The 13848-nt window shown below is 45.5% G+C and overlaps 1 protein-coding gene across 4 annotated transcripts in view; it reads left to right on the top strand.

Moving 5' to 3' along the window:
- PLEKHM3 (pleckstrin homology domain containing M3) overlaps positions 1-13848 on the top strand; it is an 88502-nt gene that overhangs the window by 15647 nt on the left and 59007 nt on the right. For all 4 annotated transcript variants that reach the window (XM_050340625.1, XM_050340626.1, XM_050340627.1 and 1 more), the window contains one exon: positions 7583-8518. In XM_050340625.1, coding sequence (XP_050196582.1) covers positions 7583-8518 — 936 coding nt within the window. The remainder of the gene's footprint in view (positions 1-7582; positions 8519-13848) is intronic.

A 13848-nucleotide genomic window follows, 5' to 3' on the forward strand; every position in this document is an offset into this window, starting at 1 on the left:
TCCAGGGCTTTAATCTGAATTAAATGAATGCTGTGAGATACTGAGAGCAGCTTCAGCCAGTCCTGTCAGTCCTCACTGCAGTAAAGGACTTCCCTCTGGAGCCTGCAGAGGTCTCCCAGTCCTCCAAGGCTGTCCCAGTTGCTGCATAGATTTACTCTTCACTGTTTTTCCCTTACTTTTTTATAGACTCATAGAGTCATTTAGAGTGGAAGAGACCTCTAAGATTATCAAGTCCAAGGTATGATCTTGTACTCAGGGTTTGTGCAGGGGATATTATGAGAGGCTTGGGCCCCTCTTCATATAGATCTTTTACATATTGCATACTTTCCTAGTGTGTTTGTGTAGAGGTAATACATCTAAATCTGTATTTGTGAGCAGTGCATCACTGATTCACAGGGGACTGGGGGTGATCCTTGAGTTCTGAGGAGTCATTTTATAGCTCTGCTTTCTCTTTCTCTGGCAACCACACAAGACATTATGAGGCTTTGTTTACCAGATATCCTCACCTTCAAGCAGAAGTGGTGGCTGATACTTGCTTTGTGCCTGTGACATTGGCTCACGTAGTATTTAGTGACACATATGAGTGTGATGGGCAGGTTTGTGGTGCTGGGTCACAGAGCAGCAGACAGTTGCCACTGTTGTTGGTCCTGCTCAGGGAGGAGCTGCAAAGACACCTGACTGGAAATGGGAGATGTGGCAGGTACAGGATCTGCTGCACAGGTGGAGGCAGCCAGAGATCCTGAGTGATGTGAAATACTGGAGGTATGACTTGCAACCTTAATGCTTCCCTCTTGTGATGACTGGGTAAAGCGTGGCTCCTAACCCATCTGCCAGGGAAGTTTCTGAAGCCTAATTTTTTTGGTGATTTTGCAAAACACCCCTGTAGCACTGTCCTGTGTCTGCGGTAGGTAAGAAGCTGCACAGCCAGGGAAGAAAAATAGGCCATTAATTGTCACTAGGATGGCAGAACATTATAGGACTGTGGTGTTGTGCAGAAGATAATGGTGCTGCCATCTGAGAGGCAGATGTGCAGAAATAACACTTCTGCACCTTCCCCTCTGGAGAGCTGTAAGCCTCAAACCACTTGGAAATAATCCCAGAGGTACCAAGCCTGTTGGAGAAGTGGTGTTCCCCCCCGTGGCCAATTTATTTTCAACATTAAAAGGTAGTCAGGAAAGGGTAGCTGTACTGCAGAGATTTGGGACCATTCAAGATTTAAAGAGGCAAAAATGTTGTTTAAAATAGAGTGCGAGTTGGATGCCCTTCACTACAGGGGTCCATAAGTGCCAGCGACTGTCTGTGCATCCAGCAAGAGACAGTCCTTCTCCCAGGAGATTGCAGCTTAAAGGAGTGTGAGCAGGGGCAAAGATAGGTGAGTGCTTCACCCAAGATCAAATGAGAGTGTAGTTCAGATCACCTGACTTCAGCTCATCTGCTGGATGGTACTTCCCCACTAACCCCCCTGGCTAAATTGGGGTGGGCATCACTTCACAGAATCACAGAGTATGCTGAGTTGGAAGGCACCCACACGGATCATCGAGTCCAGCTCTTTGGTCTGCATAGGACTGTCAGAGCATTGTCCAAACGCTTCTTGAACTCTGTCAGGCTTGGTGCTGTGATCACTGCCCTGGAGAGCCTGTTCCAGTGCCCAACTGCCCTCTGGGGGAAGAACCTTTTTCTAATATCCGATCTAAGCCTCCCCTGACACAACTTCAGACCATTCCCTCAGGGTCCTGTCACTGGTCACCACAGGGAAGAGATCAGTGCCTGCCCCTCGTCTTTAACAACTGCCCCCCCTGCAGTTGTAACTGCAATGAGGTTTCCCCTCAGTCTCCTTTTCTGAGCAGACCAAGTGCCCTCAGCTGCTCCTCATGCAGCTTCCCCTCAAGGCCCTGCACCATCTTCGTTGCCCTCCTTTGGACACTCTCTAAGAGCTGAACTGCAGGCTCACTCCTGATTGCTGCTTGGGCTTGGGCACCCTCCAGCCGTGGGGGCTGGCAGAGAGCAGCTGCAGCTGGGCTGGGCAGCTGCCTCAAGTGGAGGGAAATGTGACCTACTCCACTCACTTGGCTGGGAGGCTGTGGGAGTGTGCAGTGATGGAGAGGGGAGTGCGGTGGGAGGCAATGGGAGAGGTTCCCATACAGTGGATAAATTCACAATGCAAGAGGATTACGGTAAACAGCACTGATGAGTTAGGTTGTCAAGCTGTTCTGGTTAGAAGGTTTATTCTTTATGGAGATTTTTGCTTGGGAGTTACAACACTCCATAAAGCTAATGAACAGAGTTTTCATCTCCTGGGGCAGTGCTGATTGCTTCCAGTGATGATGTGATGACTTTCATAACTGAATTTTCAGGTTAGTTGCTATAATTCCCTCAGTGGTGTCAGCTGACTTCCCTAATGTGAACTGACCCTGCTTTCCTAGCTTTGACAGTCACTTTATACTATCTTCCCTCTTTTTAAAGCTGAATTGAGTGATTTATCAAAAAAATCAGGAAACCCATCTTCATTTTATGTTCTCACTTCTTTTGCAAGTGCTGCTGTTTCATGTATCTCCTAGCTGATAGTAGGTAACCATCTCTTTCAACTCATTATACTTCTGTCTCTGCCAGAGTTGAGTCCTTTCTGGGTTGGTCTTGGCACTTCTCCACTGCCCCCCTGGCGCAGGCACTGTGTCAGTATGCACAGGGTGCTAGTGGTCTGCTCAGCAAGCACTACACAAGTGCTCAACTTCCTGCTGAGGAGCAAAAAGGATTGGATGAAATGGTGGGGCAGCAGGGATCCTATGGACTGCATCGGAGTTCCTCTTATGTTTTTCATAAAATGCCACACGTGAAGGGCAAGACGTAAAGAGCATTTTGCTTGGGTTCTTTATCCACCTGTTTAGAGAATTTATTCAGCCAGAAGCTTATTTTCGGTGAACAGGTAAACCAACCTCTCTGGCAATACGTAAATATGAAATTAAGAGGTTTTGCAAGTTCAACATTTTCAAAGCAGGTTTTGCTTTCTTTAAGCCTCAGGAAGATGAAAAAGGTGGGGAGTGATGCCGTTACTTTATATAGATTAATGCAAATCACTACCTGGTTGTAAATCCCACTGCTGTAGTAGTCTCTTGAAAAGAGGTGGCATAGAGAGAAGATGGCAGATTTGGCTCCAGAACAGCCATCTGCTGGAAATCTGTGGCTAAATGTCAATGCCATTATTTCAGGACCAAGTGGAATTGTATAAACATGCCTGAAAGATACATATCTGCAGAGCCACGTGGGAAAATAGGTGGGAAGAAAAGACTGGTTTTCAAGTAGGAAGAGTAGTGGACATTGTGGATCTGAGTCATACTGGCTGAGGCACAGTTTGTTCCTGATCTAGCAAACCCCACCAAACAGGTGACTGGTCCAACCCAATTAGAGAGCATTCTAGGTCCCCAGGTGTCTGCTAAGTTTTGTGAAAATCAGAGGGGGGACTACTGATGAAAACTCTGTAACTTATGCCCATCACTCACTAAGCATTAGAGAATTCAGAGAGGAGTGCCACCTCAAGAGATAAACTCCCCAGAAACTAGCCATCTCTACTTCTGCTCTTTTCCAAGTTACTTTGTCTAACTGTCATCAGAAATGCTTTGGTGGTGGAAAACAGGACAAGTTTTCCTGCCATGCCAACAGAGATGCAAGTACAGTCAGTTGTTCAGGAGTAAATATCTTCTGGGCTTGCTGAGGCAACACTTGGGCTCCCTCTCCAGTGGTGCTGGTTGCACCAGCTGCCCCGAGTGTGGAGAGGGGTAGGTGTGTGCTAGGTGTGGGGTTCCTAGCCGGGAGTAGTGTGCAGTTCCTGGGGGGGAGGAGAGATGCTGAGGAAATCACTACTCTGTCCCCAGCTGCCAAGTCTCTCTGTTTTCCTCTGCCTTCTTCCCCCTCTTCCCTTGAAATGATAACTCCAAATGGCTCAGGCATGGGCCATTTTCTGTGATTATTTGCCTTTTTTTACTCTTCCTCAATTTACTCTCCTTGTCTCTGTAAGGAGGAAAAGAGATGTAGTTTCTAGTTGGAAGGTGGCTGGAGAAATGGTACCATTTGCTCTCTGAGTGGAAAGGTATTATCTGGCACACTGCAAGTCGAGGAGGTAAAGGTGTGTGGATATGTGTAGCATATGGATTCAACCTGTCTCTGCCAGCGTCTGTTGCCCTGACCTAAACAATATGAGGCATTTGAATGTTAATCAAGTTGGCTGCTGGTTCTGTCCCAGTTAGAGCAAGAGCCATGGGAGCCAGTTCATGGGAGCTTGAAGGGAAGGAGTGGGGCGAAGGAGGGAGAGGGGAGTGCTGTGAAAGGCAGGGATAGCCTTTCTCTAACTCAACAAAAGACAAGCAAACCTGTGTGCAGATGAAGGAGGGGTGGCTGGGGGAAGGTTACGAGTTGTCTTATTATGGAGAAGCTTGAACTGTCATCTGTACTTGATGGAAGCGAGAGAGATTGCAGTTGGAGCTGCAGAAGCGCTGCCTCCCTGATTGGATTAATAGAAAGGGAAGATGACTCTAGAATGGCTGCCCATTATCTGCACTACAAAGGGATTAGTGTGGGTTTCAGAGAAATTAATGGCTTTTGAGTTAGCGCAGAAATACTAATGAATGTCAGGGCCAGAGATGTATGGTGAACAAAATTGCTTCTCTTTTAGTGTGTGCATGTGCATGTGTATCTATCCATTTGGGCTATCAAAGTGTGCTTTTTCTCTACCATTCTGAGTTATAGATTAGGCTTTCAGTTTTCATATTTAGCTGAAATACTCTCGAGTAGTTTATTGGTTTGCAAGGTATAGTTATACTCACCTTTTTAGACCTAGTGCCAAAGTAGCAATTTCTCAAATTGTTGTTGTGGTTTTAGCTACATCTGCAGGAAATCTTTGTAGATGGAGTGCTTTGAGCATGGTGCTAAAAGCAGGCTCCATTCTGAGTATATGAGTGAGTGGGGAAGCTGAGGCTGAGCTGGCAAGGCAAAACCTAAACGCATCCTTTTAGTTTGTGTGGGTGGGAGGTAGCATCCTTTCCCCATTTTTTAACCTGCATGAGGTTTGCATGCTCACATCAAGTATATCAAACAATTAATTTTCATGTATGTTCAATAAGTTTAATTAAAACTTGTGTACTTAATCCTTATAAATGCTTGAAGTTCGTTTTTGATGAAGAGCTACTGAAAGCTTTTACACTGTTGCTGTTCTGAATCCTCCGCCTGCCCATGGACAAAACTCATGATCAACTATGGCAATGCATTCAACCAAGAGTGGGAGTATCTCCTTAGAATGGAAGTTACAGAATAAGTTCTGCTTTCTCACCAGTTGGTGTCAGAAACTGCTGGACAGTAACTAGGTCTCTCAAATACTCGTAGTCCCTGACTCTGCCTGTGCCCTGGAGAGTAAACAGATATATCCATTAGCCAGCGGTGGTGAGAGCAGCTTGGCCAGCAGTCTTGGCCATAATAGCTGGAAACCCAATACAGATGGGGGTGTGGTAGTTTCTACGTAGTCTTGGTTTTGGCTCTTTGTTTCCAAGCTTCATCAGGTCTAGATGCTTCTGTTCTCTTAGCTGTATTGAGGACATCCTTGGTGTACTCTGAGGTTATCGTGTCTAAAGCTTGTTGGAGCGTAGCCTGTTAACATTAGTGTAACTGGTTAAGCTGAGATGCTGAAAACTTATGCCTCCAGCTGTCTGCACTGTCCCTCTTGCAAAAGCTGTCAGCCCCAGGGCAAAAACCTCGAGTGAAACGGCTCCTGTATCCCATGGTTTGTAATGCTGTGTGTTAAGGTCAGTTGATGCTGACTTTCTTATGACCTAATTATGCTGGGCAGTGGATGAGGAGCTGTTTCCAGGTTGCTACCTTTCTCTTGTGTCTGGAATAGCAGTCTCCAAGGGAGATGGACAACAGGAAGCAGAAACCTCTACTTGTGCCTCTAATTCTGCCACTGTTTGTAAGTCAGGACCCATCATAGTACACATAGTACACAATACACTTACTGGAAAGGTGAAGTAGAACTCAGATAGGAGCAAGAATTTGTTCCTCAAACCTGGGTTGTTTTGGGGTGCCAAGTGTTATAGTTTGTATGACAGTGTAACAATGAATGCCACTGAATTTACACAGGGACAATAAAAAATTGCATAGGGCCATGTCCAGCCCAAGGTGAGTATGATGTTTGCATCTATGCTGGTTGATGGTGCAAATCAGATTGGAACAAATTTTGCATGGAAACCCTTTTTAAAACTCAGACATGCTTTAAATAAGTCCTTTTAAATTTGTATCACTTGACAAGTGGCCTGGAGTGACTTTGGGTATGGCTGGTTTACTGGGAATGAAGAAAATTTCCCTTGGCTTTGCCTTGGGCTGGGGTTTGTGAAAGGGTCTCCTCCAAAGCACTTGAAATGTTGAGATGCTCAGGTGTACGTGTTTGAGTCTGTCTGGGCAGCCTTTTATTTTTCATTTTTGGTCCTTCCTGCTGTTCCTGAGCCTGATTCTCATAAATCAGCAAAGCTTCTCAGGAGTAAACAGAGCTGTGTGAAATGTTCTGGTCCTGGGTCGTGCTGAAATGTGGTAACAAACTGCTGTGTTGGGCACAGTTCTCCATTCCCTGTGACCTGGGTCAGTCCTGGTGCCAGGTGTTGTACCCAGGTGCTGGCAGTGGGGTTGTTCCAGGTGGTTCCAGCAGCCCCACCACAGGGCACGGCTGTGCCCGTCAGCCACAGGTGGGGCCTCTCTGGCTGTGTGCATCTCAGAAAGAGCAAAGCACTGCACAGCAGGGTGAGGAGCAGTTGAGGGTCAGAGGAGGAGAAGGTGCTGCAGCCCCTGGGGAGACCATTGTGGAGCAGGATCTCCCTGCAGCCCTATGCAGGACCCCATGCTGGAGAACGTGGAGATTTCCTGAAGGAGCTGTGGCCATGGAGATGGAGAGCTTGTGCAGGATCAGGTTTAACATGAAGGACTGCAGCTACCACAGCTCCTGGAGAGAACCCGTGCTGGAGCAGGGGAGAGGTGTGAGGGGGAGGCAGCTGCAGAGAGGAGCTGACCAGATACTGCTATTCCCCTTCTCCCTGTGCTGGCTGGAACAGGTGGGGAGGCAGAGGAGTTATGTGTGAAAACATGAAGTTGAGCCTGGGAAGTAGCGGGAAGAGAGGGTAAAGCTTTTTAATTTGTATGTGTTTCTCACCATCAAAATCTATTGTAGCTCGCAATAGATTACTTGATAGTCTTGTCCACTTCTGGATTAGGTTCTGGGAGACTGGCAGTGTTTTGTTGCTGTGTTACTATTCTCCTGGATAATCTCAGGAAAATGGCTTTGTTTCTCTGTCCTTGTGTTTCTCTGTTCCCTTTTTGTAGAGTGTTTTGGTACCTCTGGGAAAAAAGTGTGTTGTATTGTCGTTGGCTCAAATGTAGAGTTAGTGCTTGTGTTTGATGATCATAACCTATTAGATGAAGGCTGAATCTGTGATCCTATCCTCAGATATGCCCTACATGGGTAGGAAAGGTGTATAAGCCAGAATGATGTAGCAATTTGAGACAATTAAAAAAATAATTAATGATAATGTTCTCATTTTGTTTCCTCCAGAACACAAGCCAGTGTTCCCAAATCTTCTGAAGAAGGGATACTTAGAAGTTAGAAGAGACAATGACAGCTACTGGCAAACCTGTTACGCTGAGCTCTCCCCGTACAAACTGTACCTGTATTGCTTGGACAGCAGTGGCAACCAGACTCTTCCCACCGTGTACCCACTCATGCGTTTTCAAAGGGTCACTGTTACTGGTGGCATTGAAACCAAGGTGGTGGACACTGTCCTCTCAGACAGCTCACAGCTCCAGCTGAAGGCAGAGTCCTCGTGGGAGACACTGGACTGGGGACAGAAACTCTGGGAAGCAGTGCGTGCTTCTGTGCCCGCTTTCACGAGACAGCAGGAGAAACTGGAGAATGTGCCAAAGCCTGAAAATAACAGTGACCTTTCTCAAACCAATGGATTATTAGAGAAGCCTATGGAGCTCTTCCTGTCCATGAACTTGACTGAAAACAATAAAGAGTATCAAAATATTCTCAAATCAGGGACTCTTTACAGGTTAACTGTCCAGAATAACTGGAAGGCATTTACTTTTGTCTTGAACAGGTCTTATCTCATGGCATTCCAACCCGGTAGGCTTGATGAAGATCCTCTGCTGAGCTACAATGTCGATGTGTGCCTGTCGGTGCAGACGGATACTCAGGATGACTGTGACTCTTGCTTTCAGGTCATTTTCCCCCAAGATGTCCTGCGCCTGCGTGCAGAGACGCGTCAGAGGGCCCAGGAGTGGATGGAGGCATTGAAAGCAGCAGCCAACGCTACTAGAAGTTTAACTCAGAACCCACAGGTCACACTTAGGAACAAACCTGGAGATCGGCCCTTTGGAAGTGACCTTAGAAAGAGCAAGCGCCAGTCTGTGACCACCAGCTTCCTCAGCATCCTGACCACGCTGTCTCTAGAGAGAGGGCTCACAGTGCAGAGCTTCAAGTGTGCAGGTAAGCAACCAGGCTGCAGCATCTCCACCTGCTCCCCTTCTGCAGGAAAAGAAAATCATTTGAAAGAGCATTTATATGTTCTAGCAGCACACAGCTGTTACCTGCCTCTCATTGTGGCCAGTTAGCCTTTCTTTGCTCTCTGTAAAATGTGGATAAAAAACTATGGGATATTCAGAGGTTCATCTGCTTTTGATGACTAATGTTGAAAAATTAGATAGTGCACATAAAGCATGGGCCAGGGCTGCCTTACAGGGTGGCTGAGCTGTTTTCTTGTTTCAGGACACTGTAAAGGTGGTCCAGAATCACTGTAAATTTGTCATCTGACTCTTGTCCTAGGCAAGATCATGATTTTATCCAGTTTGGGATGAAGTGAAAATAGAGAGGCCCTGTGTGAATGCAGTTCATTGTCATTTTACTTTAGCAAGGGCACCTGTGTGGAGGAAATTTGGGCACCTTATGCCTAAACTATAGTCTTTGACTTGCTTTACTTACACTCACTTCAAAATTGTCCGCTCTGTCAGAAACAGCTCTTTTGGAGGGTTTTTCTCTTGTGGTATGGAAGCTGTGAGGGTCCTGCCTCCTCCCCACTCTTGTCTGGGGTGGAGGTCTCCTGTTGTTCTGGAACCACACATGATTCTGGGGGTGTCTGTGTGGGCCCAGGACCTGCTGGCTGAGTCCCAGACGTACTGGACTGCCCTCAGAACTGGCTGTGCGTGCAGCTGGGTTCATCATTCTGGTTCATGACCTGGAACATGCAGGTCATGTTCCTGCTCATCTCTCCACAGTGCAGGGCACCCACCTGGCAGCCAGAGCATCGTGAAGGTTAGCCTCATTGCAGTTATTGATTTGGTCACAGTATTTGGGCTTCTGCCTGGATTCGGGTTTGTTCTTGGCCACATTTGCATGACTTCATGTCAGTTTTTTCTAGGAGTATTTATGTGTCAAACTACTGCTGAAACTGAAGGTGCCTGGGTCCTGTGGTTACCCCTGATTACCTGAACATTACTGGGCAATGGTCATGTCTTAACTTTAGGGGTAGTTGAGAGAATGAAAACTGCAGGGAGACTCAGGGAATGACTCGAATAAGTATCCCCGAGATAGGTCCAACCCAGTGTGTTACCCAAGAGGTAGCCTTGTGAAACCCAAAAAGACAGAAGAATTTACAGCCTCATTTTAAGATAGTGTCCCAGGTGACAGTAAACGTATATTCCTTTCTCTTAATTTCTTTTAATTCAAAGCTCAGTAGAGGAAAACTTTTTAAATTTTGCTTCATTCTCTGACTGAGGTCCAGGAGAGTTTCAAGTGAACATTTTTGCACCGTTCCAGGCATGGGCTGCTGTTTAACCCGAGGGGCCTGCTGTTGGTAATTACAGCTTGCAGGCACCGAGAGCAGTTTTCCCCAGGGCTGCTGGGAGGGGTAAGCTTGGATAAAGATGAGGAGGGGGGAGGAAGAAAAGTTTTGCTGTGAATTCTTCAGCCATTTAGTGCAAATTCCTGTAATTACCGTCTTTGTGTCCTGTCCCAATGGCACATAATACAGCAGAAGCCTTTCCTAATTGAGACCTTACAGGAGGTACAAATCCCTCCTTTGTTCAGCCTGACAAATTAGTGCCAGAAAGTGGCAAGGTCCGAGTGGGAATCAAAGGCAAGCAACACAAAGATGGAACTTAAGGCTACAGTAATAACCCTCTCTAGTCCTGCAGGGGTGGGAGGGAAGGAAAAGTAATGACCAATGAAAAATGAAGGGTTTTTTTGTTATAAATTCCCTTGACATGACAGCACCTCAGGGCTGCTTTATTTATTTAGGAAAAGTGATTAAATAGTAATACAACAGGGCAGACCATTGTCTCTCGAGCTACCCCCCTTCCTACAGACCCCTGCTGCCTTGGCTAATTGATTGACAATGAACCTCTGATAAAGAAGGTTGCTAGAAGGACCTGATGGGGACAGGCTTTTTTTTTAATTTATTTTTTCTTTGCAATCTTTGTGGGGTTCCCCTCCTCGATTTTTTTTTTCTGTTTGAAATGCTCTCTGCATCCCCCTTTCCTTTTCTCCCTCAGTAAAAGCTTTTCAGGGAATTGCTCCCAGACAAACAGCTGACAAGCAGGTAGGGAAGAATGTGAATGTCTGTGCCTTGCTATTGACAAGTTTATCTTAGAGTCTGACTAGCACTTTTCAACTTGTGATATAAGCCAGGGCAGTGGTGTCAGATGTAGTCATGGGGCAGGGGGGACAAACTGTTGATAAACTGGAGTCAGAAGGGCAGCTTGAAAAAAGTTTTCTTCTGCTTGATCAGCAGATACAATTTGCCCATGTTTCTAATTCTTTGTCTTACTGCAGAGGGCAGGGCATTATATCTCAAAAAATGAACGAATAGGCCACTGATTAACAGTGGAGAGGCCGTTTTTTTAATAAATACTTTTACTTTTGCAGCTATTACTTATATTTTTGGCTTGGAACGCTGGAGGACGTTTTGAAATGTGCCATTAACTTTTGGGACTTTGGTGGCAGCATCCTTTGTCCTTTGCGTGTTCAGATAACTTCAGGTTTGATCTTGTAGTGTTCCTGTGGGAAGTGTTTGGGGCTCTGAGCGAGAGTAGCAGCTGAGAGCATTAATTTGCTCAGGTGAGATTTCAAAGGGATCGTCTTCAAATGGATGTGAAGTGAAAGTTGCTTGCAAGTCCAAACTCGTAAATATCAGGTTTTATGATTTGTTCTTTGTTGTGTAAGAAATGAGAGACATGCGTCACGTTAGGATGATTGGAGGGGGGAGAGTTTATTATTTTTGCTGTCTTTATTTCACCTGGATTAAGAGAAATCCCTGAACTTTTATCCTAAATTTGGGATCAGGAAGCTTCCATGAAGGCATGTCTTTGACACATGCAAGCCTCTTGCAGACAGCAGTAGCTGCTTGTGAGTACTCCAGTGGCTGTCCTGTCTCCCTGTTAGGCCATCTCTAGACTTCTGGGGAAAGGTAGGCATTTCTCCTGGAGGAGCTCTCCTGGAGGTCTCTATTTCTTTGTTATGCCTTCACTTTTCCATAGATGGAGAAGACAAATGGCCTCTGCCCTTGCCTCCTGTTTTTGCATAGCTCCTGTTCTTTAGATGTCTCTCATGTTTCACCTTTTTTTTTTCTCCCTGTCCTTTCTTAAAACAAACATTTTTTCCGTAGAAGTCGGTTGTGTCTTCCAGGAACTCTTTTTACTTAGACAGCAAGTCCTAATGGATATGGGAATTTCTACCGTCTGCAAAATGTGCTTTGCACCCTTTCATTTGTCTGTGGGGCTTTCCTTTCTTCTCTTCTGGGGTGCCTTCTGTCTTTTGCTCCCTGCTTTCTCCACGTCTCCGCAGTTGCCAAAAGGATAAATAGTGCTATTAGAGCTGCACCGATTTGCCTGGCTGAGCTGAGCACTAGGTGCAGATAGGCCAAGGTTAGTAAATGGGCTACTTCCTGAGCTTGCAGCCCTGTCAAATGGAGCAGCAGGTGAAAAAACTGTTGTCTTTCAAGGAGTCATTCTGCATCTAGTGCTATGATCATGTGTGTGGTTGGGGGACAGCCCAGTGCAACATGCAGCTCATGCTGCTCATGCCATTAGTTTCAAACCAGCCCCTACTGCAGTGAAAGTAAATTTACTTTTTTCCCTCAATGAAAAGAAAGTATTTTCCTAGCTTGTGAAGCCAGCAAGTGTGATTTAAAAAAAAATAACCATAATATCCAGGTACAATATTGACTTTGTTCAGCTTCTCAGAAAGCCATATAGTTGAAACTTCTCAAATACAGATAGTTGAGAAACGTGCTTGAATCTCACAAATACTTTGTGAACTGTCATCACACCCACTTATTTGTAACACGTCACTGAAATAAAAATAGTAGGGGACAAATCTTAGAAAATGTATCACAATAAAGAAATACCATAAAGTCCTTTGGAAGGCTGTCAGCACTGTTGTCATGTTTTCAATCCCAAATAGCAATTGTTCTCACCTGTACAGGGCTTTTAGGGTGGTGTTTTTTCTAAGTGCTGTGTTTGTTTTGTGCTTGGTTTCATTTCAGTTGATCTCTTTGTTCCAACACTTCAGCAGCTTTTTGCCTTCCCTGTATTTGAGACCCTGTAAAATCCCTTAAGAATGTGTTTTGCACTGTAAAGGTTTTATTGTTTAAGTATCTTCAGTTTAGGCCACAGTCTTCCAATCTTGTATGCGACTTTCAGGCCCTGTTTCAATTAATTCAGAAGTACAACTTCCATTGCTAACAGTGATATTTCTAAACTCTTTCTTTGGTAGCCAGAACCAACTGAGCAGAAAAAAACTATGGTGCTCTGGGAAAAATCCTGGAATGTGCACTGCGCATTTGGTTGTCATGAGAGCATCCATGCAGATGTGCAGCCTTCAGGGACACATACAGAAGGCAAATGTCTGCTTGAGGGTCCCCTGTTGCAAAACTAGGACATTTTTTTGTGTGTTGGCAGGGCTTCCCCCCTTCTGTCATGTGCTAAAGCAGTGTAATATTGGCAAAACTATTACCTGTGGATTGAATCAGGGGCAACGTAAAAGAAATTGCAGAACCGCCCAGAGTCTGACTGGTGGGAAGGGTTTAGGTTCTCTGTCTGGCCTTCTATAGTGTCTGTAGTCTCTGGCACACACGTGTGCTGTGTAAATCTGAACAGTTCATATGCCCAGGGTAGTGCTGTGGTAGTGACGTGTGGCCAAGGAGGAATTCAGCCAAAATAGCATCGGCAAAAATGTGTAACCGCACTTGCTGTGCAGTTGTTCTTTGTGTTAAAAGGAGATACAAAACCAGTTGTGTATTCAAACAGAACCAGAGCTATTTCTAGGTATGTTAATGCTGTATCAAATAAATGAAACTTGGCAAACCAGGTAGCTTTCAGTGTAAGTAAATGAGTGAGCGATGCAGGGGTAAGTGGTCTTCAAACTAACTGTGGAGCACAAATGAATACTCAGGTGAAGACTCTTTTTGCTAAATGATCTGGCCACAGCTGAGAATCTCAGTATATAGAATCAAACATGAGTGTAATCAACTGTAGGAATGGGAATACCATTATTAATTATGCTCACATTATCTTCTTACTCCTGGCTGGCAAGCAGACTTCAAGAGCTGGCCGAGAGAGTGTGTTCAGTTCCCGTTCCTGACTAAAGAGCTGGTGAATTACTGAATCCTGCCAATAGGTCATTCCACGGTAGCTCCCGTTCACTTCTGTCAGGCAGCACTTCAGAATCTCAGCAAAGCACCAGATTCTGCAGAGAATGATCCTATAAGGGCAGGAGGGAAAGAATACCAAATTATCTTGAGTTGTATGGTATTCTTCCTCTGC

Source organism: Myiozetetes cayanensis, unplaced genomic scaffold, assembly GCF_022539395.1.
Source record: "Myiozetetes cayanensis isolate MyiCay16 unplaced genomic scaffold, myiCay2020 scf9, whole genome shotgun sequence".
NCBI classification, from domain to species: domain Eukaryota; kingdom Metazoa; phylum Chordata; class Aves; order Passeriformes; family Tyrannidae; genus Myiozetetes; species Myiozetetes cayanensis.